At 41.8% G+C, this 22064-nt stretch overlaps 2 protein-coding genes across 6 annotated transcripts; one reads left to right on the plus strand and one right to left on the minus strand.

Moving 5' to 3' along the window:
• The first annotated feature begins 95 nt into the window (after window positions 1–95).
• Window positions 96–16676, plus strand: cers1 (ceramide synthase 1). Of its 2 annotated transcripts, XM_049729202.2 has the most exons (8): window positions 96–220; window positions 896–1141; window positions 10809–10968; window positions 12576–12756; window positions 12828–12989; window positions 13175–13310; window positions 13636–13823; window positions 14529–16676. In XM_049729202.2, exons 2-8 carry the CDS (start codon window positions 905–907, stop codon window positions 14569–14571), a joined length of 1107 nt encoding a protein of 368 aa, XP_049585159.1. In that variant the 5' UTR covers window positions 96–220; window positions 896–904; the 3' UTR covers window positions 14572–16676. The 2 variants fall into 2 exon arrangements, with proteins under 2 accessions (XP_049585159.1, XP_049585151.1); XM_049729194.2 differs by having other exon boundaries at window positions 96–1141.
• Window positions 15638–21869, minus strand: ncln (nicalin). Of its 4 annotated transcripts, none has more exons than XM_049729175.2 (15): window positions 21589–21869; window positions 20719–20909; window positions 20440–20584; window positions 20234–20328; window positions 20078–20158; window positions 19894–19997; window positions 19695–19783; window positions 19489–19628; window positions 19198–19376; window positions 18945–19032; window positions 18819–18857; window positions 18569–18729; window positions 18411–18464; window positions 18227–18305; window positions 15638–18145 (listed from the first exon to the last, which is right to left on the minus strand). In XM_049729175.2, exons 1-15 carry the CDS (start codon window positions 21761–21763, stop codon window positions 18083–18085), a joined length of 1683 nt encoding a protein of 560 aa, XP_049585132.1. In that variant the 5' UTR covers window positions 21764–21869; the 3' UTR covers window positions 15638–18082. The 4 variants fall into 4 exon arrangements, with proteins under 4 accessions (XP_049585132.1, XP_049585130.1, XP_049585121.1 ...); XM_049729173.2 differs by having other exon boundaries at window positions 18569–18732; XM_049729164.2 differs by having other exon boundaries at window positions 19150–19376.
• Between the last annotated feature and the right edge of the window lie 195 nt (window positions 21870–22064).

Below are 22064 nucleotides of genomic sequence, written 5' to 3' on the forward strand. Positions count from 1 at the left end.
GTATTTATAGGAGGACGTGCTGCCGGATTTATTTTTTTAAACGTGTTGCTGTGTTTTCACAGCATGTAGATAAAAGGTCTACGTCACGAGCCTCGCCTCCACCCTGAGTTTTTTTTTTATTACCTCCTTTTTTGAATAAACGTGGCTGTCGTCCTTCAAGCGTCGTACATCAACCGTGGAGATGCTTCACATTTTAAGGTCGACCATCGGTTAAGTTGGGGTATTCCTATTTATTTGTCGTTTTTTGTCTTTAAATTTAAAAGATCCGTTTTAGCGGAATAAAGGGCAAGGGTTGAGACGTGACGTAGCTGAACGGCACAATAGTCGCGTGTTGTCTCGGCCACACCGCTACGATTTATGAAGCTCACTTGACATTTATTTGGCGATCGGAGTGACTTAGCCGGCTCGGGATCCACTGCCAATGCAGATCTCTCTGCTGTGGAGTCATTTGAAGTTAGCTCGACAGCTAGCCAGCTACACGCCGCGCTTTTGCCGGTGAATTGGCCGCGTGCGCAGCGGAATGATGATGACGATGGTGATGGTGAGAGGAAACATGCACGCTGTGCTCCATGGCTCCCGTTAACATTTTTACAATGATTGTCGCTCGTGTTTTTGCCGAGACCCTTTAAGAAATTATCCCGGGCGGAGAATGAGCGGGCACATGCTGTAAAATATGGACAACAAAGAATAAAGCGACCGGAGCGAGACAGCGGGGTGTCAGATCAAGCTTTTTTTTATTTTTATTTTAAGACAGCTAGCAAGCTTGTTAGTGGATTAGCCACACGGCCCGGACGCGAGAGGGATCTCTTCATCCCTCATTTGGAGTACCCACCCCCCCTTTCCCAGTGCTTTTTGTTATTTTTCTATTTTTGTTCTTTCCCCCCCCGCTCCGAAGCGCCGCGCTATGATGGGCGCTCAGACCGGGGATGTCGAGCCCATGCCGGGATATTTGGAGCTCGTCAGCCGAGCCTCTCACGTCATGCTGAAATCGTGGAGAGACTGTAGCCAGTGTGGGCTGGAGCTCACAACACGGACTCTCCTTGATCACGCATACATCACCTGGACCGAGATTGCCCTATTCTTCTTTTGCGCCTTTTTGTGGACGCAAATCAGGCGAGGGCTGACAGAATGTCTGTTCAAGGTAGGTGAGACACATGCACGACCTCCAACCCATTCCGCAGCATCCATAATTGAGGTATTAATTGCTCCCCATAGGCAAGAAAGACACAACAGGTGTGAGCAGAGAGGAGAGCAAGTGTTGGCTGGAAATAATACAAATGGATGTGCTCACAGTCACAAAATGACAATAGGAAGTGTGCACATCAAACCCTAAAAGCAGGCCTTGCAAATGCAATCACATTGAAGACTCTTTTGGTGTCCATAGTTTTATTCATAGCATCTATTGGCCAATCAGCTAGGATCGGCTTCAGCTCACCCACAATCAGCCTAATGAAAAAAAACACTATAGGAACTGGATGAACGGATTGTGTTAGTGTACCTAATAAAGTGTCCACTGAGTGTATTGGCCATATGGTCAGAAGCAAAGGTTTGGTTGATCTGCTTCTGTTCAAATTAATCCTCCCACTTGTAAATTATGGATCCTCTGACCCCGGTGTGATTGTGTCCGTTGCTGTCATGGTGATGAGTTTTTAGATGTTATCACCCTTAACATTAAGTTAATCAATAGCTGACCAATTACTTTGTCCATCTTTGCATCGGTTAGCATGTTTCTGTTATTGTCTTCCAAGTTATTATGCAAATAATGTTTTATTCTGATTTTTATAAATGGTCTGTGCAATTGGAACGCAAGTCATCAGAGAATAAAGGAATGTTTTTAAACAAGAATCCGAATGCTAACAGTATTTTTCAATTGGTCGGTCTATTGGTCAGTCCACGTATGTGGGTGTTATTTTTACACCTGAAGTGTTGAAAATAATAGTAATGTTAATAGCTGAAAAGAAACTTGCCATTCTTGAGGTCTCCAGATAAGCCAGTGAAATGTAGGTCAATGCTTGCAATAGTGTTTAGGCTAGCTGACCCAGCACCGGTCTATTCAAAGGCCCATACCTAGATTTCACACATAGAAAATGTATCTTATTTATAGCACCCTTAACACTATTTTACAGCCGTGGTTATTTCTTTAAGTGCTCCATAGATAAATAAAGTTAGCATTATCACTCAACGTCTATTTTTGGCTAACACAACCGCCACACAGCATGCACAAATAAGTTTTCAAATGGATTACCACTAAGCAGAAATGTTGCATCACACTTAAGAACATTCTCAATTTCGCAATTTCACTCACTGACTGCTTTTAAGCGGTGGTTGTTTTTTTTTTTGCCATTGAGTTGGCGCCCTTGTTGAGGTCAGGTGCTTAAGGATATGCGCACTTAGGTAAAAAGGCTCGATGGCTGCTTCTCTTGCCCCCCCCCCCTCCCCCCACACTTTCTGTGGCTTCATCCTGTTGCTTTTACCCTTCTCATTGTGGCCTCTGGCCGATTGCATTTGTATTAGATGCTATGAATGATGCAAAACTCCTAGCTTGGGGCTTCATGCAAAACTCCAGATGTGACCAGAGAAAGCCGTGACTGTTTTACATTTTATGTGCTTCCATAAATGATGCAAAACAATGTTTGTAGGAATGAATCATTGTGCTTTTGATTATGTCGGGCATGCCTAATATGTAGGATTGGCTCTGTGTTAGTTTGTGCGCTCGAGGCTAATGCAGCCAAAGTATTGCTGTGAGGTTCTGGAAGTCTGCTGTGGGTTGTCAGATGATTCCAACCGCACTTAAATTGACGCTGGGCTGAAGAAATTGTTTGATTGAAACTATATTAAGTCACCTTTTATTAACATGTCAGTAATGATTCAATTATATAAGTACAGAATCTCCATGAGCTGTGATTCTAGGGAAATCGTTGAGCCCGCTTTTGGCCAGAATTAAGTGTTTCTGTCAGTGGGCAAAATTGGTAATCAATTAACTGGGAAATATTAAATGTGCCGTTGCCGTTATAAAGACTTCAGTAATGGGATCTCAAAGAGTGACAGAACAATTGTGGCACTCTTGTGTTTTTATTAGGAAATGGTTGTGAGACTGAATCTCCTTGATGACTGTTGAGGAAAAATTAACAGTCAATCGATAAATTTTTAAAAGGAACCGAAGCGAGACAAACTAATTTGAACTATTGACCCTTAATTTACCAATTTCTGTGTACACGTCAAAATGCGGGCATGGTTGTGACTGCTAGCCTCAGTAAGTCGCATCCCAAGCCCGGTGGGGTACCAGTTGCACCCTAGAGGCAAATTGGCTTCCACTACCCAATCAAATATAGATGTCAATCTATAAATGATTCAGTATTACTGTAAGCACACTCCCTCAAACCCAAATATGGACAGCCCCTAGGGTTTGACTTTTACAGATGGTTTGTTGTTCTAAAGCCTAAACTAAGCAAACAGTAAGCCGCTAAGCCACTTTTGAGCTGGTGTCACTGGGTTCGAATTGCAGACTGATAGTTTGATATACTATGGTATGCGATTTCTACGTATGCTGTTAATAGTTGAAAAAAAAGTTATAAAATAATTGCTCTTATTATTTTTTTTAATACCATAAAATCCTGGGAGTTGGACAGGGGTGTGTAGACTTTTGCAACCACTGATATCCACTGTATTTCCTATTCCCCTGTTAATGAAAGCATTGAGAGAGGATGTTTGTTCACACAGAAGCACGGTCAGAAGAGGGAAGAGAGAGTAGAGAGCGGAAGGAACAGAGGCCAGAAGTAAGGCCCGCTGCTGAGTCAGCAGACAACGACCAATCATTAACACAATAGCGTGCATACTCAGGCCAGCCCATGTTGGTGGTCCAAGAATCACTCGAGCACCATGCAACTGTCATCATGTGCAGGCTAGCGCATTATTAACGCATGTAGTGGCAACCAAAGCATGCGTGGGTCGAAATCTATCAGCAGCAGCAGCAGTACGGCAGTTAATAACCGCTCTCGTAAATATCAGCCAAGACTCGCACACGTGTTGTTGTACGCTGAACTGCAAACTCTGCAGTGCGCTTTACCAGCGCCGCAGCGCTTATCTCCCCGAGCAGAGCCCAAGAGCAACGAACATGCCTCCCTGGACCTCAAAGTGAAAGCGTTGAGCAAGTTTCCTCGACCGCAAGATACACGATCCGCCTTTCTCGTCCGACTCATTGATATTGCATTAGAGCCGCAAGGAGAAACCTGACACTTGAATTGCGGTCAGGGAAAGTGCTTGTCCGTTGGGCCAAAAGTGCTCACTCAGGTGGACGTCTTGGAATTCCGACCCTTGAATGAAGTTCAGCTATTGTTAGTTGCATGTATTGCCAGTGATACTGTCATTTAATTCCATCAACCTAAACAGCACGTGACATGCGATCCTTGTCCGACAGCGTATCCGCCGTCGGGTGTCGACTTCATCTCCTCTCTTTGAATTGTATCCATATAGGATCTTCTATAGATGTGTATAGACTTTCTATCAAGTGATTGGAACCACTGAGGGCAATGTCATTCAAGTGATAGAAATAAAATGGCTAAATTAGATTTGGAAGTCCAATAATGAAAATGTTTTCATGTGAATGCATCTTTTGTTGCAACAGCAGTTTTTTTTTTTTGGGTGCTTCAGCGTATCTTCCATCCTTTAATTTTCTGTAGTGCTTGTCCTCATTAGCGTTGAAAGTGAGTTGGAGTCTATCCCATCTGATTTTGGACTTGGGCTGAACAAAATGGAAAAATAATCTAATTGTGTTCTACTCCCCTCTTTAATATTGTGATTTAATATGTTTTTTTTTTTAAATAAACACAAACAATAAATTTATAATACAGACATTTTGATTTCATAGATAGGTTAGTCATAAGATTAATTGTTCCACTTTAGCGAAGAAAACACAAGTGCCAACCCGAAACTGTAGATTCTTCCCGAAAGCTGTTTTAAAATTCCCGTACCTGCGTTGTCACTCTCGCTTGCGATGCACATCAACAAACAACAAACAGCTCTTACGGCCCACTTACCGAGCGAGCACCACCTACTCAGCACTTAACAGCAAACAGTGAGCAAGCGACGAGCTTGCCGGCTCAAGTGCCATAGTGTTGCCTCGTTGATGAGGAGGGAAAAAAAATAAATCTTTTAGCAGATGGCTAGAAACACCGATGACCATGTGTGGACTACATATTGTACAACAGGCATTTTAAAATCTGCCTTGGTATCTTTGCGAATCCAATTCAGCAAGAAGGTGTTTGAATAAAGGAAAAAACCAAGGAAGAGTGACTGCAGGCTTGCCAACGTGGTGAATCACTAAGCAGCCATATTTTCCCCCCTCCACAATGCAGTCTCATGAATCACCATTGTTTGCTTACTGTAATGGTCCCGCACTCTTTTGGGCAGCTGGAATGCGCCATGCGGCCTTGACCATCCCAGAGTTCCTGTGGCCAGCCGCTAACTGATTTTCCCTTTCTGTTGCCCTTATTTAACCCTACTCACTACAAGTTTGCAATCAGGCCACTCCATTACTGCAGCAGTCAGTGGAATTTCAACTTCATTCTGGCTCCGTGTATCATGATTTATTTTACAGATTTACATGTATATTTTGATGGATTTTTAGTCATTTGTCCCCTGACTTGAGGTAACTATTCATGTTATAGCTCCATTTTTAGCATTTATTGTTAGTAGGAAATTGTCCAAAAGGTCAAGGGTCAAGGATTTCTTCTGGTGACTTTTAGGGAAATTAGCAACCTATTGAGTTATTTTTTTCCCAATATAAATACTAAATATATTTTATAGTAAAGTTAATATAAAGGTGTATTGGATTTCGCTACATATAATTATTTCAAGAAAATTTTATTAAATATAAACATGAATTTTAGTGAGCAAATTACTTATCCTGAATCGACAACTTTTTCTGCTAGTTGCAGCCAAGCAGTGCACTCTATTTTGTCTCCATCGCTTCAGGATGCGATACATCAACAATCCACGCAATCAACAGAATTTTTAATCCGCTAATTGATTCCATAACCATCATGCATTATTCAATATGTGTTATCCCGCACGATACTAGAAAATAGTTACATTGATTGAACACTACATTTAATGTCGGAGAAATCAAGAACACGCAGTGAAGGTCAAGTATTAGTTTACTGTTCATTACGGTGCTTATTTTTTTAATCACATTGAAATTATATCGTGCACACTCAACAGCAGCTTTGGATTTTTCACACTTATCTCTGGAGTGCCTTTCTTTTAATTCACACACTGATGTGAAAATAAGGCAGCATGACAGGGCAATTTTTTTTTAATAATTGCTGCAAGAGAGGTGTCGGACTAGTTGCAATGTGACAGCTACTGTATATAATCATCAGCCTGTGTAAATCTTGTTCAGCTAATAGAGAAGCGGGGTTATTGGAAACACACACGTGACACACACACACATTTGCACACAGCTGTAGTGTCATGTGACCTCCCTCCTAAGCAGCGTTAATAGCATTAGCGCTGGCCAGGGACCCAATCTGCTTGGACACTTCCATTTAGATTCTTACATGAATGGCCTTTCTCTAATTGGAACAGCTTGACAAGTGTTTCATGGCCAATACTGAACAAAACATTTTCATTTTGATAGCAAAACTAGTACTATAATAATAGAATGGGCAAACTCTATGAAATTCAGAACTGTGACAGCTGGACACGCTAACCGCTAGCCGTTGTGACATTCATTAACCCCATTAAAAAAATGAGCCACAACGTACAGTACATTTAACCCACTTTAAAGTGTGTTCTTCAGAGAGCTTTGTTGTTCTTGAATGACTCCATTGTCTGTGGAAGACACACACTAATGCCTCTTTTCTCCCCAAGCTATCTGTGGCACGACCACTGCATTATGAATGACAGCCGTATGTCTCGCTAATAGGCTAGCGAGACGGAGTCGTTTAAAAATGAGTCGGGAATGACGTAAATGTTGCTTTTAATGAAGGGTTCAATTCAATTATTGTGCACAATTTGTTCCTTTCTACATTTGTCATACCAATTAAGGGATTATATATTTAAGTGCTAAAATTAATGAAGCGCACATGATTGTACTACATTAGCACCCAGACACACACGACTCAATTGTCAATATTGAATTAGTTCTTCCATTTTACAATGCAAGAGTTGAAACTATTATATACTATTATTGGGAGCTTCAGATCAGGGGATGCTTTGAGAATAATTGTCCATTTGTTTTGTATATGTGAAGCCCTTTGAGACTGCTTGTGATTTTGGGCTATATAAATAAACTTGACTTGACTTGACTTATAAAGTTGCGGCATTACATAGGATTGAGAAACTTGAGAGTAAATTAATTCAGGATGTAAGTCATACACAAGCCTCGTTTCCAAAAACTTGACACTACATGATCAGAAAAAGCAGTTAGGTTCCTCTTCCACTCTATTTTGGCGCTAACCTCTGACAGTTGTGTAGCCAAAATGCAGCTGAGTCAGCCGTGTCTGATATCCCATAAGACGTGTTGATTCTATTCCACAAGATGGACACTGTTGAATGATTTTCTTTTTTTAGATTCATTTCACAATCCCAAAATTAGGGTTTAGTGATTTAAAAAAATACATCTAATGGGCGAGGTTGTGTCGTGACAGAAGATCCTTAACTAAATCAACACAAAGTGTATTTAAATCAAGCTTGTGTTTGATAATCAGCATTTTGGTAGTGTCGTAGCGGCCCCCTCTGAGAAATGCGAGTTTTCTTGGCAGGATGGGACTTGGCAGAAAGGAAACAGGTTTGATCCCGGGTTAGGCCAGCTTCATTTAGCCGTCCTCATTACTTTGTGCATGAAGAGGCTCTTTGCTGTTTGATGGAATGGAAACGTGTCCGCGCTGTTGAACCTATTTTTCCAAAGGATCCCACTTTTTTCCCATCCCTTGAAACAAGCGTTCATTTCTCCGTTTCGACCGACCGAGCTGTGCATTTAAACGAATCCACGTGTTTGATTACCTCATGTTTCCTCGTCTGTTTTTACCTCTACATTTTTCACCAACATGATCATCATCCTGAGGTCATTCATGCAGGTCCAATTCTTTATTGTTTAGTCTCATAAAAAAAAAAAAAAAAAAAAAAAAATGCAGCTGACCCATCTTGAGATGCTCAACGGACCGCTGCAACTTAGTGGCTCCAGTGAGCATAGAATGGATGATTTAACTTAAATGACCCAGAGAGCGTAGCGTGTGTCTGAGTGGCTGCGATTGAGAAGCAAAAGATCGTAATTACCGATTTTTCCCATCATCACATTTTATTCATGCGCCTTTGTTATTGTTTTATTTCTTGTTAGGCTTTTCCCTTTACCTTGAAGAGGAAGGTGAGCAAAGAGTTAATGGTGCTGAACTATCATTATTCTTATGGTCTAGCTCAGGAACGGGGCCAACTTTTCTTTCTCCGGTCATTATCTTTCCATCCATTCTGTTAAATGCTTTTTCCCCCGCAAAGAGCATCCATCTGTCACTGCATTCAATGTGAAATGAATACCAAAAGAGAAAGGAAAATAATAATAAAAATACTATTAATGAATTAAAATTACTCCTCCTTGTGACATGCACAAGGTAAAGCAACACAAACTCAGTGTGCAGTTTCAACCTCACAATACATGCAGTTCTCTTTCATCACTTTATTTGCTAATCTTTGTTTGAATTTTGGACGTATGTTGATAGCCAAGGGCAAATTCAGGTCAAACCCTTTGATTGCACTCTACAAAGAAAACAAAACGGAAACAAATAGAACAGGAAACATCCTTCTAGCCAAAATGCAGATTTATGACGATCATTTCTGAATAAAATATGTCAAACTGATTTATGGGTTGACTTTATCTCCTTATACAAGAGGCCAATGAAGTCCGTCCATACTCTATCATCTCTCATCACTTCCACTTCCTGTAAGAACATAGAAGGTTCAGTAATTAGAGCAGCCACATGCCAGCAGAGAACGAAAGGAAATGACAAAGAATGAGGAAGAAGTGGAAGCATGAGCCAAGGGAACCACTTGTCATTAGGTCTCCTTCACACAAAATTCACATTTTTTCCTCTTCAGTTTCCTCCTCTTCAAAAAAAAAATAAGACATAATTAATAATGCATCATATTTATTGCTGAATGTTTGACCAGCTGTTGGTGAGCTAAGCTATGGAGGCTAATTAGCCTAGCTTCCCTGTCTATTGGTTGAATAGTGTCAGATGAAGATTAATGTTATTTTTTGTTATTTATAATGTTATTTTTAAAACTCAATCTTTGAGCATTGAATCAAAATGTAATCATCTTTAGAGCTCCCTCTGTGACACTTGAGTACCGAGTCCAAATCTAGTCTTTCAAAAGTTTTAGCCAAGCAAGTCCCAAAATCATAAAATTACTAACCTAAGTCTGACTCAAGTTGAGTCACCTCACCTGGTTGATAGAGTTCAAGAAGGACTGTTATATGAAATCCAATGAGGGTCTTTCTGAGAGGGTTGATCGGTCAAAGGTCCGATCATGGCCACTTATGTGACACAGGTCCAGTGGGATTATCTCAGTGTCCTTCATCTACTGTCATAAATGGCACTCGTTTAGCGGCGTTGTTGTAGTGAGCGCGTAAAAGACTCCAGGTCAAGGTCTTAAATAAGTTGATAAAATGTTTTACATAATAATATAGTTAATAGTATTTATTGTAATAATATACATTTATTGGTTGTGTTAAAAAAATGGGAGGAAACCCTTGAACTTATATTAAATTGCAATATTGAGGGGAGGAAAATAAAAATCGCAATTTATTTGTGTTTCAGCACCGGCTTCAGAGAGCATGCTGGGTTTTGTGTCGGGGGGGTTTGGAGCGATGTAGAGCACGACTGAGGGGGCATGCTGACAGCTGGCTTCTATAAATAAATGTCGCAGGCAGGGGGGGCGGACTAAGAGGGAAGAAGGAACCCTGGAGTTGGGCTGAGAGTGAAGGAAGGGGGGGCTGACAGATGTGCTCGAGTCTTCCGTCCGCTTCTTCTGAAGCACGCATGCCAATGAGTCACGTGCTCTCTGCATGCAATTGTTTTTTTTCTTACATTTTTTTGATTCCTGTTTGTCACAACCGCACGACTCGAAGAATGTCGTAAACAGGCCTGTCGGCTTCCTTTCTCGTCTTACTTCACACTTGCGGGGTCACGCAATCGCCAAATCTACAGTATTTCATATCATTCATTTCAAAATTCAACACACCCAGACGTTCCATTTCATCTTTCGGAATTGAATGTGACGTGAATAACGGAATCCTTTGCTTGTGACCTTCAGAGGATGCATGGTTTATTTACATGTAGTCATTGTCCGGGTATAATCAGAGCCTTATCAAATGAATCATATCCTGTTGACTTTTTTGCCAACAACTAAAGCAGATGGACTGAGGCATGAGCCAGCTGGAATATTATTTAAGAGGCTGTCACAAAACTGTCTTTGAGTTAAAACACTCAATAAACATCCTGACTCTTATGCTGTCACACTCTGAGTGAGCTTTCGTCATCTACGCGAGGATCGTTATGAAGTTCTCCGGAAAGAAAATCTACAGGGGAGGTTGTAATGTTGGTAAGTGGGAAGGAGGTCACTGTCCCCGCCAGCGAGGAGGTGGTGCCTTTCTATCACGCTACATCAGGATGTCAGCAGGCCTCGCCTCCACTTCCTCTATTTCTGCTTCTCAGTGAGACATGTGGCTTTAAAAATGGACGAATGTGCATTAGATTGAATTGAATCATTACTTCAATGTTGATGTTAAAAACAATGTCTGATGTTCTCTGCAGCCTCTGGCACAGTGGTGCAGCTTGCTGCCCAAAGATGCCGCCAAGATGCCGGAGAGCGCGTGGAAGCTGGTCTTCTACACCATGTCGTGGTCCTACAGCACCTACCTGCTCTTCTTCACCTCCTACCCCTTTTTCGACAACCCACCGTCTGTCTTCTACAGTAAGTCGAGAAGTGTTTGGAGAACTGGGTTCTGTATTTACATTGCTAATCTGAACCTAAATTGAAGCGATTAAACGGATTGTTCTCGGCGCTCTAGTATCGTATCTCTTTAGACTCCAAAGGTGTTTCTAGTGAAGAGTCAAATTCAGTTTAGAGTTGCACAGAGAGAATGCATATTTAATCGCAATGTTACTGAGCCCCGTCTCTTACGTAAGTGCTCGAGGTAGCAAAGTCAAGACAGTTTTCCAGTATTTGACCAGCATGAAAAAAAAAAAGCTTGCATATCTCAGCGGCAACATCATTATTTCCATCTTTTGCCCGGGAGCAGTATTGGTGGGCCACATAAACAGGGTAGGAGAGGCCTGTGGGCGGCCAGCCGTCCGTCTGCCCCCGACAGGTTGCTGAAGCTGCAGACGTTTTGCGTGGATGAAGCAGCAGCAAGTAGCCTGGCCTGTTGCCACTTTGCTGCCTTCTTATACAAATAACACCATTTTGCCTGTACATGATTAAATTAGGGCTGCACTGTGTTTTGTGTGAAATATACGGGTACTACGCCCATAGATGGATTGAGAGACAAAGGTCAGTTAAATTTCAAGCACAATGGCCAGACCTCACCACAATGGGTTTCCCCCATGGCAACACAGTTAATCAAATTTTAATCGTGATCATGATTTTGTCAGAACCTGATTATCTTATTTATTAACTATTGAGTGTGCAAACTAGACTGACTACACGATTGTATACCGTAAATGCTACAGGCCCGCAATTTTAGCGCATATGATTTTAATTACCGTATTTTCCGGACTATAAGGCGCACCTAAAAATCTAAAATTTTCTCAAAAGCTGATAGTGCGCCTTATAGTCGAGTGCGCCTTATATATGGACCAAATTCCTACATTTAAACTGGCCCGAAGCATTGTGTCATGAAATCAATCAAAAGTGGCCCACTGAAGACTATGAATCATGAATCAAAAAGACTATGGATCATTATTTTGTGATTATAAAATTGTTGCGTCTGAAATTGAAATAAAAAAGATAAAATGGAGAATGATTTGATTTAAATTAAAAATCTGACATGATGCATTAATTGTGCGCCTTATAGTCCGGTGTGCCTTATATAAGGACAAAGTTTTAAAATGGGCCATTCATTGAAGGTGCGCCTTATAGTCCGGAAAATACGGTAATAGTAATTTGAATGTTATGCTAAAGTTGACTGAATTAAACTATTGGTTTTTTTTTTCTTCATAAACATTCGTACCACATGTACGTCATTTCCAATCCTGGTATGCGGGAGATTTGTCATCAATGCACTTGAAGCACGCTGATCGTATTACCTCCATTGTAGTTGGCAGATGTTGAGCTAGTGTGACAACCGCCGCCGCAGTGTTCACAGTGGGCAGAGCTGCTTGTCGGGATTCCACCTAAATCCCTTTTTATTACGCGGATGTGATTGAAATCACTCTCTCGGGGCACAGAGATTACGTGACAGTAATATCTGTTGGCAGTATCGACCAAAACACACAAGTGTCTATCCATACATCCATTTCCGGTCGCGGGTAAGCTGGAGCTAGCTTCAGAATTTGATCCCTCCTCTTCCATTTTTCCAGACTGGAAGAGTGGAATGCCAGTGCCTATCGACATTGCCATTGCCTACCTGATCCAGGGCAGCTTCTACGGTCACTCCATCTATGCCACTGTCTACATGGACGCCTGGAGGAAGGACTCTGCTGTCATGGTGGTGCATCACATCATCACCTTGGCACTTATCTGCTTCTCCTACGCCTTCAGGTAGTGTTTTGTTGCCATTACGATTTGACGTGTTCATGTGCAGTCACAAAAAAATTTGTGAATCTTGCTAGGTACCACAATGTGGGCATCCTGGTGTTGTTCCTGCATGACATCAACGACATCCAGCTGGAGTTCACCAAGCTCAACATCTACCTGAAATCCCGAGGAGGCGGCTACTACCTGCTGAACGACGTGCTCGCCAATATGGGCTCGGTTAGCTTCAGCATCACATGGTAGGTATCTAACAAGTTTGGGGTCAACCTACAATGTCATCGTGGATATTGCAGTTATTGCTAATATGTTAACAGTTGGTATGATCATTTTACACTTTGCCCTGCAATACCATCACAGAATAATTTGGTCTAAATTTGTCGGGGATCGTATCGTTTGTTTAATTCCAGACCTCTTTGTCCCTCAGGTTCTGGTTCCGCCTGTACTGGTTTCCCCTGAAAGTACTGTATGCCACCTGCGTGTCAGTCCCCAACATTCCATTCTACTTCTTCTTCAACACTCTGCTCCTCGCTTTGCTGCTCATGAACATCTACTGGTTCTTGGTAAGAGCACACACAAATACCTACGGTCCTTAAATGGAAATCTGTGATTTATAATGATTGAATTTTTCTTCACGAGTTTTTAGTTTACGGTACGTCATACCCTCGTCTGTATTAAAATGATTCACACTTGCCCTGACACTTTACAGCAGCACATGAACACACTTACTCAAAAGCTGTTGTCGACCACAGCTCACACCAAGACACTCACACCCGGACTGGTCAACGTCACATGCCACTCGACCAGGCACAACTAGTACAGCAAAATGTTCACCAATGCCAGGTGGGCCTGGAAATAATTTGAGTCTCGTTATTTTCCCACCACCAGTTCATCGTCATCTTCGTAGTGAAAGTGCTGAAGGTGAAGGAGGTGAATGACGTCCGGGAGTACGAGGAGGAGGAAGGCGCCAATGCAGCAGCGGGCCTGCTCCGAAAGCCTCAGGCGGCGGCGGCGGCCATGAATCACGGCGGTGATCACCGCGATGATGATGCTGGACATCACAACTCTGACGAGGGGTGAGTCGATACTTTGCACTTGACCTCTTAGAAAACACATGCGCTTCTATTGTATGTATCGTATTTTTGATTAATTATGGATGAGCAGGAAATGAGTATTAGAAAAGGACAAAAGGTATTTGACATATATGTCCAGGTTTATCTACTCATTTTAAAAGTCAAATGTGGACCTTGACCACAAAAGTCTCACAACTGATCAATTGTGGCATCATAAAGATGCATGTGTGCAGTGTCATACAATCTATACATGATAACTTGGTGAGCTTTAAACAGGAAAAAAAAAAGTGTGCGTATATTCTGTTATCACAATATATATCATACTTTGACTCCATTATCTTCTACCTTTGACTTTTGCACTCAAAAGTAAAATTATTGTGAGCTGTTACTACGGTCCAATGGTGGTGTTTTATTTTCAAAGAAGTTAAATCTGTGCTGTGACACGGTACGTAATGTTTGTTATTCAGTTGATATTTATGGCCTTGAAATTAGTACAAATATTTACTGTAACTGTGTTAGTTTAGGTTCATTCCGCACAAATTTGTCACTGCTGTTAGCATCTCGGCTACGTTTCACAATACCCTATTTGGACTAGCCTCGATAATTTTATCATCAAAACTATTAAGTCGACTTCCCCTTTTATCTGGATAGCCTTGAATCTCCGATATCATCTTTTGCCAACTCTCTTCCGCTACTCTGTACCCACAGGAAGCACGTTCAGAACGGCATCGCTAAGGAGAAGCATTTATGAACAGAGCTGCGGCGCCCCCACCAGGAAGGAGGAACACCACCGCCTCCTAATACACATGCACACACAAAACATTTTAAAGTATTTCCATGTTGTTTTTATTCAAGCACTGTGAATGTTATCTCGTTGAAGCAGTGAGAAACAGACTGTAGGAGGTGTCACATGTATCCCCTCATCCAAAACCTCGCTTATTGATTTCACTCTCATCACACAGGTCCACCGTGGCCTCCTGCCTCCATTAGCATCATTAGTAGTGTGTGAGAGTAGTGAATGAACGGCGAGCGAATGGATGCAGCTTGTTCTTTTTACAACACTTCACCTCAATTTAACTTGTTAACCCCCCCACCCTCTCTCTCCATCAATGTGTGTGTGCATGTGTGTGTGTTGCACTGATATGAAGGCCAACAAGCTGACTGCTGCTTTAATGACGGCAACTAGCTGGAAGTGATTGACTTGGGGTTTTTAAATCGTTGAATTTTTTTCGTGTGTGTGAAAGGGACCCACAGAAGAACTGAAACTCAGAATCAATATTATTTAAGAAAACAAAAGTATGCACACGTATTCAGGAACGCATGACATTGGAATGATTTTGGGAACATGCAATGGATTTGTTTTTATAACTAACGCGGGATCTTCTCGCTATGTAATCCCATTTTTTCTTTGGAAAGGAGTGAACGCTCCTGCATGCAATTTGCACACAATACAGAGTAGGAAGGAAAAAAAAAAAAAAAAAAGGTGCCTCGGTACCTCCGACCTTGTCGATCAACTTTGGGCTCTTGTTTTGAAAACTCAGCATGTTTGTAGTGCTGGAACGGGGCGCACACTTTGTTGTCATCTTACCTTGTCTCCATCATTCCACGTACGCTACTCAAAACGTTTGGGGAGTATTCGGCTTCTAGGTGAAATCTTAAATGTGAATTTTACTATCCCAATGTCCTGCTAGAGAAAAGCAAATGAAGTTAACCTGTAGAGGTTCTCATGCATTTTAAGTTCAACCCAAAATTTTACCCGAAAGCCAAATATCTCCCAAATTTTGGGTGAGTAGTCAGTGTTTTAGTATTTTTTGGGGGGGGGGGGATATTTGAACTGCTGCTGTTTAATTTCTCTCTTTTTTTCCCTCTGAGCACACTGTTCTTATTCTATTATTTTATTGTATTGTATTATTCTTTCCTGTCTTTTGTTGGACAGTCTGATGTAATCAGATACAAGAGGGACCAGAGAAAGCTGACTTATTTTTTTTTGTTCTCTCGAATCCACTGTCTAGATACAACCACCATGTCACCTCATCCTTTTCTCAAGTTGACACTACTGTGTCATATTCTGTAACTGACATGTCAGCTTCTCAGGCTGCAGTGTTAGAAATATGTGAGGCATCTTGTGGCAGTATTAGCTTATACATATTTTGGGGTTTTGTTTTGTGCATGTAATTAATTCAACTAGTAAAACAGTTAACAACTCCTTGAAGGAATTAGCCCAGGAAGTGACATAACTACTTGAAATGATTGATTACAGGATTTTTTTTTTTTTATTATTATTTTTGTTCCTATACAGTAGATACATTCAATCAAGTGAAAGTGGTTATGAGAGTCCAAAACACTTAATGTTCGTCCACTAAGTCGAGATATGCGGCACAGAAAATGGTTGACGGGAAGGAAAAGGCGGATAATGTATTCGGTACCCGAGCAGCGGTGATTTCTTTTTCTTTTGACTCCAACTGATTGAAATCAAAGCTTTGATTGTGCCAAAATGTCCACTTGTAATAATGACTAATCAGAAATGGGAAGGTTGCATGTCAGGCTGAAAGCCATGCAAGGTCTTTGTTGTTTTACAAAAAAAAAAATAATTGCACTGTAATTTATTAGCATTTTTAATGTTTTTTAGTTAGATCGATAGTAGAAAAGGGAAGGGTGAATTAGGGTATTTTTAAGAGCCTTTTATGATGTTGGGATGAAACATTGTATTTTAATCATTCATTTTTGGATGACTGATACACAGACCATGGAAAACTTAATTGCCCGCAATGCAACCACTTTCTCTTTTATAGAGCATTCTAATTTGTTTTTTGGTTTATTCCCTAAAATAAAAAGGTGTCAAGTAAGAAAAAAAAACTCAGTTATTTAGTCATTTATTTTGCGAAGATTATTTGGGTGCACCAATGACCAATAAATTGTAATTAAAGTTGAAGTACTACCTTCATTTAAATGTCCAATTCAGGCTTTAAAGCCTAATTTGGTAACATACTCTAAAATGCTTAATATTTAAAAAGAAATAGTTCATATCAATATGTACCTTTTCATCTCGATTTTTTTCGTCTTAGTCAGTAGAAAAACAACACGTTATTTCATCATTTATTTTTTTAATCACTTTTTTTCTTTTTTGCAAAGATCATTATTCAAGTTCCACCAATGTTCAATAAATTAATTGTCATGAAAGTGGGGCTTTTGATTTGTGAAAGAACAAGTCATGCAGAAACAAACACGCAAAAAAAACCACACTTGTAGGTCACAGTTTAAAAAAAAAAAAAAAAAACTCAAGATTTAGCTTTTCAGCAGTCAGCGGTGCATTTAAGACTAAAACCCCAGCCTCCCACTTTGTGTGCTTGTGCCCACTTTCCACGTGTGAACTTAGAAGTTAGCCGCAATCAGCAAAAGGTCATGGCAACATAGTGATAACAAAAAAAAATGTAATTTATCAAGTTGCAGATGTACTTTTACACACAAAGGTGTGATTAGACAAGAAAATGGACTTGAGGCTTTTGCCTTTTGCTGCGTTCAAACACAGGACATTGGGAAGGTCAGAATAAGACACATTAAGTCACATACATGCACACACACGTGATTAGAATCACTTTTCAGGGTTCCATTTCAACTAAGCTCTACTATATCTTACTTTTCTTTTAAAGTGGGACAAAGTAGAGTGAACATCTTGCTTTAACATTAAAGGTTACCTACATACTACTACACATTAACTTGATTGGTTAACAATACTTCACTTGGGCTTCTGTTTTTAATACATGGCTTGTTTGGATTCAAAAGTGAATGATTTAGTTAGTGCCAAGTAATTAGTCGGGACTTTCTGGTACTTTTCAATCATTAACATTTTTCCCATTACTGGCTCGTAAGCCAACCATGTGGCCCACATATTATGAGGTGGATAAAGTAAAAACATCCAACCTATTAAAAGTTGTTTCACTTAAAAAGATTGCTTATTATTTCAAAGAGGTTCTGAAGAATAGAAAAAAAAATATTTTACAGTAAGACAGATTTGCGTCCCTCCAGCTGCCAGTGACATCAGTGCATTGGTGAAGACGAGCGTGGGGTGTGTGTGTGTGGGGGGGATGAAACTACTTCTGTCTGCATGCAAATTTCAAGTAGGCAGCGAGCACAGGAAGTGACCACATAGTCGTATGGCAGAGGATGATGGGAATGACTGGGGCGGCTTTGAAAAGCACCCTGAGAGAGTGTCAAAAACAAGAAACGGGTTTATGGGGGTTGGAAGGTTGTCTCGGTTGGCTTTAGTGGGCCTTCACTTTGGGTTGGGTGACTCTTCGTGCCATGCTGTATAAAACTCCAAAATTCTGTTTGGAGGGGAAAAAAAACACGTCAATTCATATTTCTAGCTTTCATTGATTTCAGATTTCAATATGGATGGGGCTTACTTGGATGGCAAGATACATGGCGCCAAGGTAGGCAGCGATGCAGACGGCCAGCAACAAGTCAAAGATGGCCGGCTTGACTCTAATCGGGAGGACCGTCCAAAACAAAATTATGGAGAACATTAGTTTTGTGAGTAAATCATTTTTATTACACTTGATTCAATTTTCCTTGGTATCAAACAATCACCTGTAAGCATTCATGGTCTGCTTGAGCTGGTCGTAGAAGACAAACTCTGGATCCCTGGAAGACACAAATATATTTTTACATTAAAAATCACTGTGTGTGAAAGAACTAAACATCAGAATCAATATTATTTAAGACAGAAATCACATGGTCATGTTTACCGCTTGTCTGCTTTGACGTAATGTTTCTTGACGTCCTTGAGGTAGCGTCCCAGGTGGTACTCCAAGGTGGACACCACGCTGCTGTCCTTGTCCACCAGCTGGGCGGCCCGCGGCTGTGCTGTCAGCCAGTCCACCATGGCGGACAGGTGTTCCTCTTGTACCTGCTGGACGGAAAGTATGAACACGTCATATACATCCAGAACCCAAAAAAAGAAATCATTTTTATCATGCGGAGTAGCGATTAGCTCACCATTTGTTCGGTGAAGATGTGCAAGTCGCTGGGGGCTCCCTGAGAGGACATAAAAAGCCACCAGTGACTTGACAGGCTACAAAAACATTCACTCGTAAAACGATGACTCATTTAGAGGAGTCTCACCTTTTCAGTGAGGTTGTAAATGACTCGGGCTAGAGCCTCAGCCACCACCTTTGTGTTCCTGCTGAGCTTCTCAATGTCTACGTGTGGCCTGGAACGCACAGTAAGACAATGTCCACAATGTGAAGGGCAAGTAAAACGGAGGCAGTGAGCAAATGTGCCAACTTCACATTGTGTTCACATAGAATTTGTGCAGTAGTGAACCCACCCAGCAGGGGGCTCTCCCGCTCCGTAGCGAGGGGAGGGGGACACTGACCGCACGTCCATGATGCTGGAGCGTTGCGCCAGGCGGTGCGAGGGCAGGTGCGAGAGCGTGAAGGCTGGCAAGCGGCGGATCCCGAAGCGCTCGTGCTCCCACGCCAGCATGTCGTCGGCCAGGTTGATTTTCTTGTGGACCATGGAGAACTTCATCCCTGGGTACTGGCTGGCCGCCACCTGGGAGTCGAAGCGGGTGGTCAAAATTGTAGGATTATCTTGCTGTGCACTTGTTCGCTAACCGTCAACGTGCATTAGCGCTTTCATTAAGGCAACGTGAGAAACATCTCACCATTTCCAGCTCCTTGAGCAAAGCATACTGAGGAGTTCCCTCTTTGGGAGGTTTGGACACGTGCAGGTGCAAAGCGTCTCCGTTACCCAAAGTATCGAGACACAACACAAAAGCAACGTTGTCTTGGAGAAGACTTGAGTCTGCAGAGAAAAATAGATGTAAGCCAGGAAGTTTCGAAAATAAGAAAAGTTGACGGAGGAATGGACCTGTGTGGTCCAGATTGTCTTCGAGCCAGCGTTTGGTGCCCTGGTAGTTGAACTTGCCCCCACCAGAAACAAAGAACAGCAAGTTGTATCTGAAAATTAAACAAATGGTAAATATGAAAAATTTCTAGTGCTTGACAGTGCAGGTGTGCCTAATAAAATGACCTTGGAGTATATTTAATCTGCTTGAACATGTGCTCACCCAGCATGCGTCCTCTTATAAGTGTAAAGTTTGGAGAAGAGACGGGCCAGCTCCAGTAACATGGACACCCCGCTTCCATTTGAGTCGGCGCCATATGACAGCCACTGGACGCGCAATACAAACCGGTATGATTATCCTTATTACAATATTACAGGTTCTCCCCCGAAAAAAATGGCCGCCATACCGGAGCAACTCCAAAGGAGTCGTAATGAGCCACCAACACGATTGTGGGTAGGTCCTCTCCTCCGACACCAGTCAGGCGTCCCTGAAAAATTATATTACCTTATTAATTGATGAGTGATGAAAATCGAGGCAGACTCGTGTGAAATCAGTCACTCACCTCCAGACTGGTGATGGCCCAGTCACTCATGGCTTTGCTCTGAGCACCACTGGTGACCATTTGGAAGCCATTAGCAGTGGCCGTATGCACCAATACTACAGAATGACAACAACAAGGACTGCTTGACGTATTGAATTGACCGTGGTGTCGTTTTTATGTTCAAGGGCAATTCAAAATGTCAAAACCTCAACTGTGAGTCTTTTTACCTTCCGCTGCAGACAAGGCTCCCTGGGAGGAGGAGGAGGTCAGGGTTTGAGTGTAAATGGACAGCAGCTCGTCATCCTCCATGGCAAAGTAGACGGGGACGATGGTCTCTGTGGACAACATCTCCGGCTCCAGCTCCATGAATTGCTACCAAAAATGTTACATTTGGAAGAGACAAATGACAAATCTTAATTAGTCACAACTAATGCAATGTTCCTAAAAATGGAGAAGTGAAACCAATGGTGTGTCAATTTTGCAATCGGCATCAAAATTCTGAGTACCTGCACTATGTCCTGGGGCATAGTGGACATGTTTTGGGGCAGGATGATGACCACGGCCCCTGCAGACTGGCGTAAGGCTTTCTGATACTTGTCATAGGAGAAATCTGCTAGCCGCATGATGACACAGCGACGACTTAACACCTCCGCCTCCACAGTACGAGCTTCGGTGTTCAGGATAGCGTTTCTGGTACCTGAGGAATGCCGCAGACATGTTTAGTTGTTACTGTTCAGTCTTATTAAAAACACACCACCACTAATGGTTAACACGACTGCTTCACAGTTCTGAAGGTCAGGGTTCAAATCTCAGCACTGTGTAGAGTTTCTCTCATGCTTGTGTGGTTTGTCTTCAGGTTCTTTGGCTTGCTCCCAAATTGACATAGCAAAATTTACAAATGCACCTCCTGTGCAAATTCAGCTGATCTAAATGAGGATCAGTTTCACATTCTCATCCATCCACCTTCCACAGGGCGTGTCTAGATCTTGATAAACATGAAAGCAGAGGTAAAATCATGCAAACTCCACACAGGAAAGCTAGCCAAGATTGAAACCCTGAGAAGATGACGTGCTTTCGGTTTACATAATGAAGAACATTCGTCTGTTGTCTTTATGAGAAAATTCTGTTAAATGAAGTCATTCAACGACATTCATTTTTTAAAAGTTGCTGACAACTAGCCTAGTAGCATCGCGAGCTACATTAGCCACAAGCTAACATATGCAAACCCATTCCATGCCGTGATTTCTAAGCAACATTGATACGAGATCGAACATCAACTGAAGGCTACGATTAGTTTCTGATCGTTGTAGTTTTCGTGTCCAAAAATAGGACATTTCAAGAGGGTAACTGACCGTCAAAGGCATTGCGGGACTTACCGTAGGGCTGTCCCTGCAGGTCATACTGCTGCATGCGATATACCGTGAACTCATGTGCGGCTTCGGCATGGAGCGGTGACACCAGGATGAGCACCGCTGGGATAAATACAATGAAGGTGAGGGGAAATGAAGATTTAAACATGTTATCGAACACTTCGCTAGCCTCTTCGAACATGTTGGCGATTGCAATCGGATCACTGATGAGAATGAAATATTGTGGTCCGCCGTCCCTGCTTGCTGTCTGACAGCTCGCAGCGTACCCAGTCACTGACAGTCGGTCAATTTTAATCAGGCATGGTAAATTACATGTTCTAATTTAAGGATTGTCCAATAATTCTGTACAATGGAAATAATCTTGATGAAAAGAGATACAAACAAAATTAAAACGAGGATTTATTTCCTATTTAAATTAAAAAGGAATTTTAGCGAAAGCTCGTCAGGCATATCTAGGACAGCCCCAATCCGCTGCTCTGTTA

The sequence above is a fragment of the Syngnathus scovelli genome, chromosome 10 (genome assembly GCF_024217435.2).
Source record: "Syngnathus scovelli strain Florida chromosome 10, RoL_Ssco_1.2, whole genome shotgun sequence".
Classification (NCBI taxonomy): Eukaryota; Metazoa; Chordata; class Actinopteri; order Syngnathiformes; family Syngnathidae; genus Syngnathus; species Syngnathus scovelli.

Coding starts and splice junctions, on each gene's coding strand:
- ncln (XM_049729158.2), bottom strand. CDS start 21,763: ATGTTCGAAGAGGCTAGCGAAGTGTTCGATAACATGTTTAAATCTTCA. Junction 20,159..20,233: donor GGGCCATCACCAGTCTGGAG/GTGAGTGACTGA, acceptor ATAATTTTTCAG/GGACGCCTGACTGGTGTCGG. Junction 18,858..18,944: donor TTTACAACCTCACTGAAAAG/GTGAGACTCCTC, acceptor ATGTCCTCTCAG/GGAGCCCCCAGCGACTTGCA.
- cers1 (XM_049729194.2), top strand. CDS start 905: ATGATGGGCGCTCAGACCGGGGATGTCGAGCCCATGCCGGGATATTTG. Junction 10,969..12,575: donor CCCACCGTCTGTCTTCTACA/GTAAGTCGAGAA, acceptor CCATTTTTCCAG/ACTGGAAGAGTGGAATGCCA. Junction 12,757..12,827: donor TGCTTCTCCTACGCCTTCAG/GTAGTGTTTTGT, acceptor GAATCTTGCTAG/GTACCACAATGTGGGCATCC.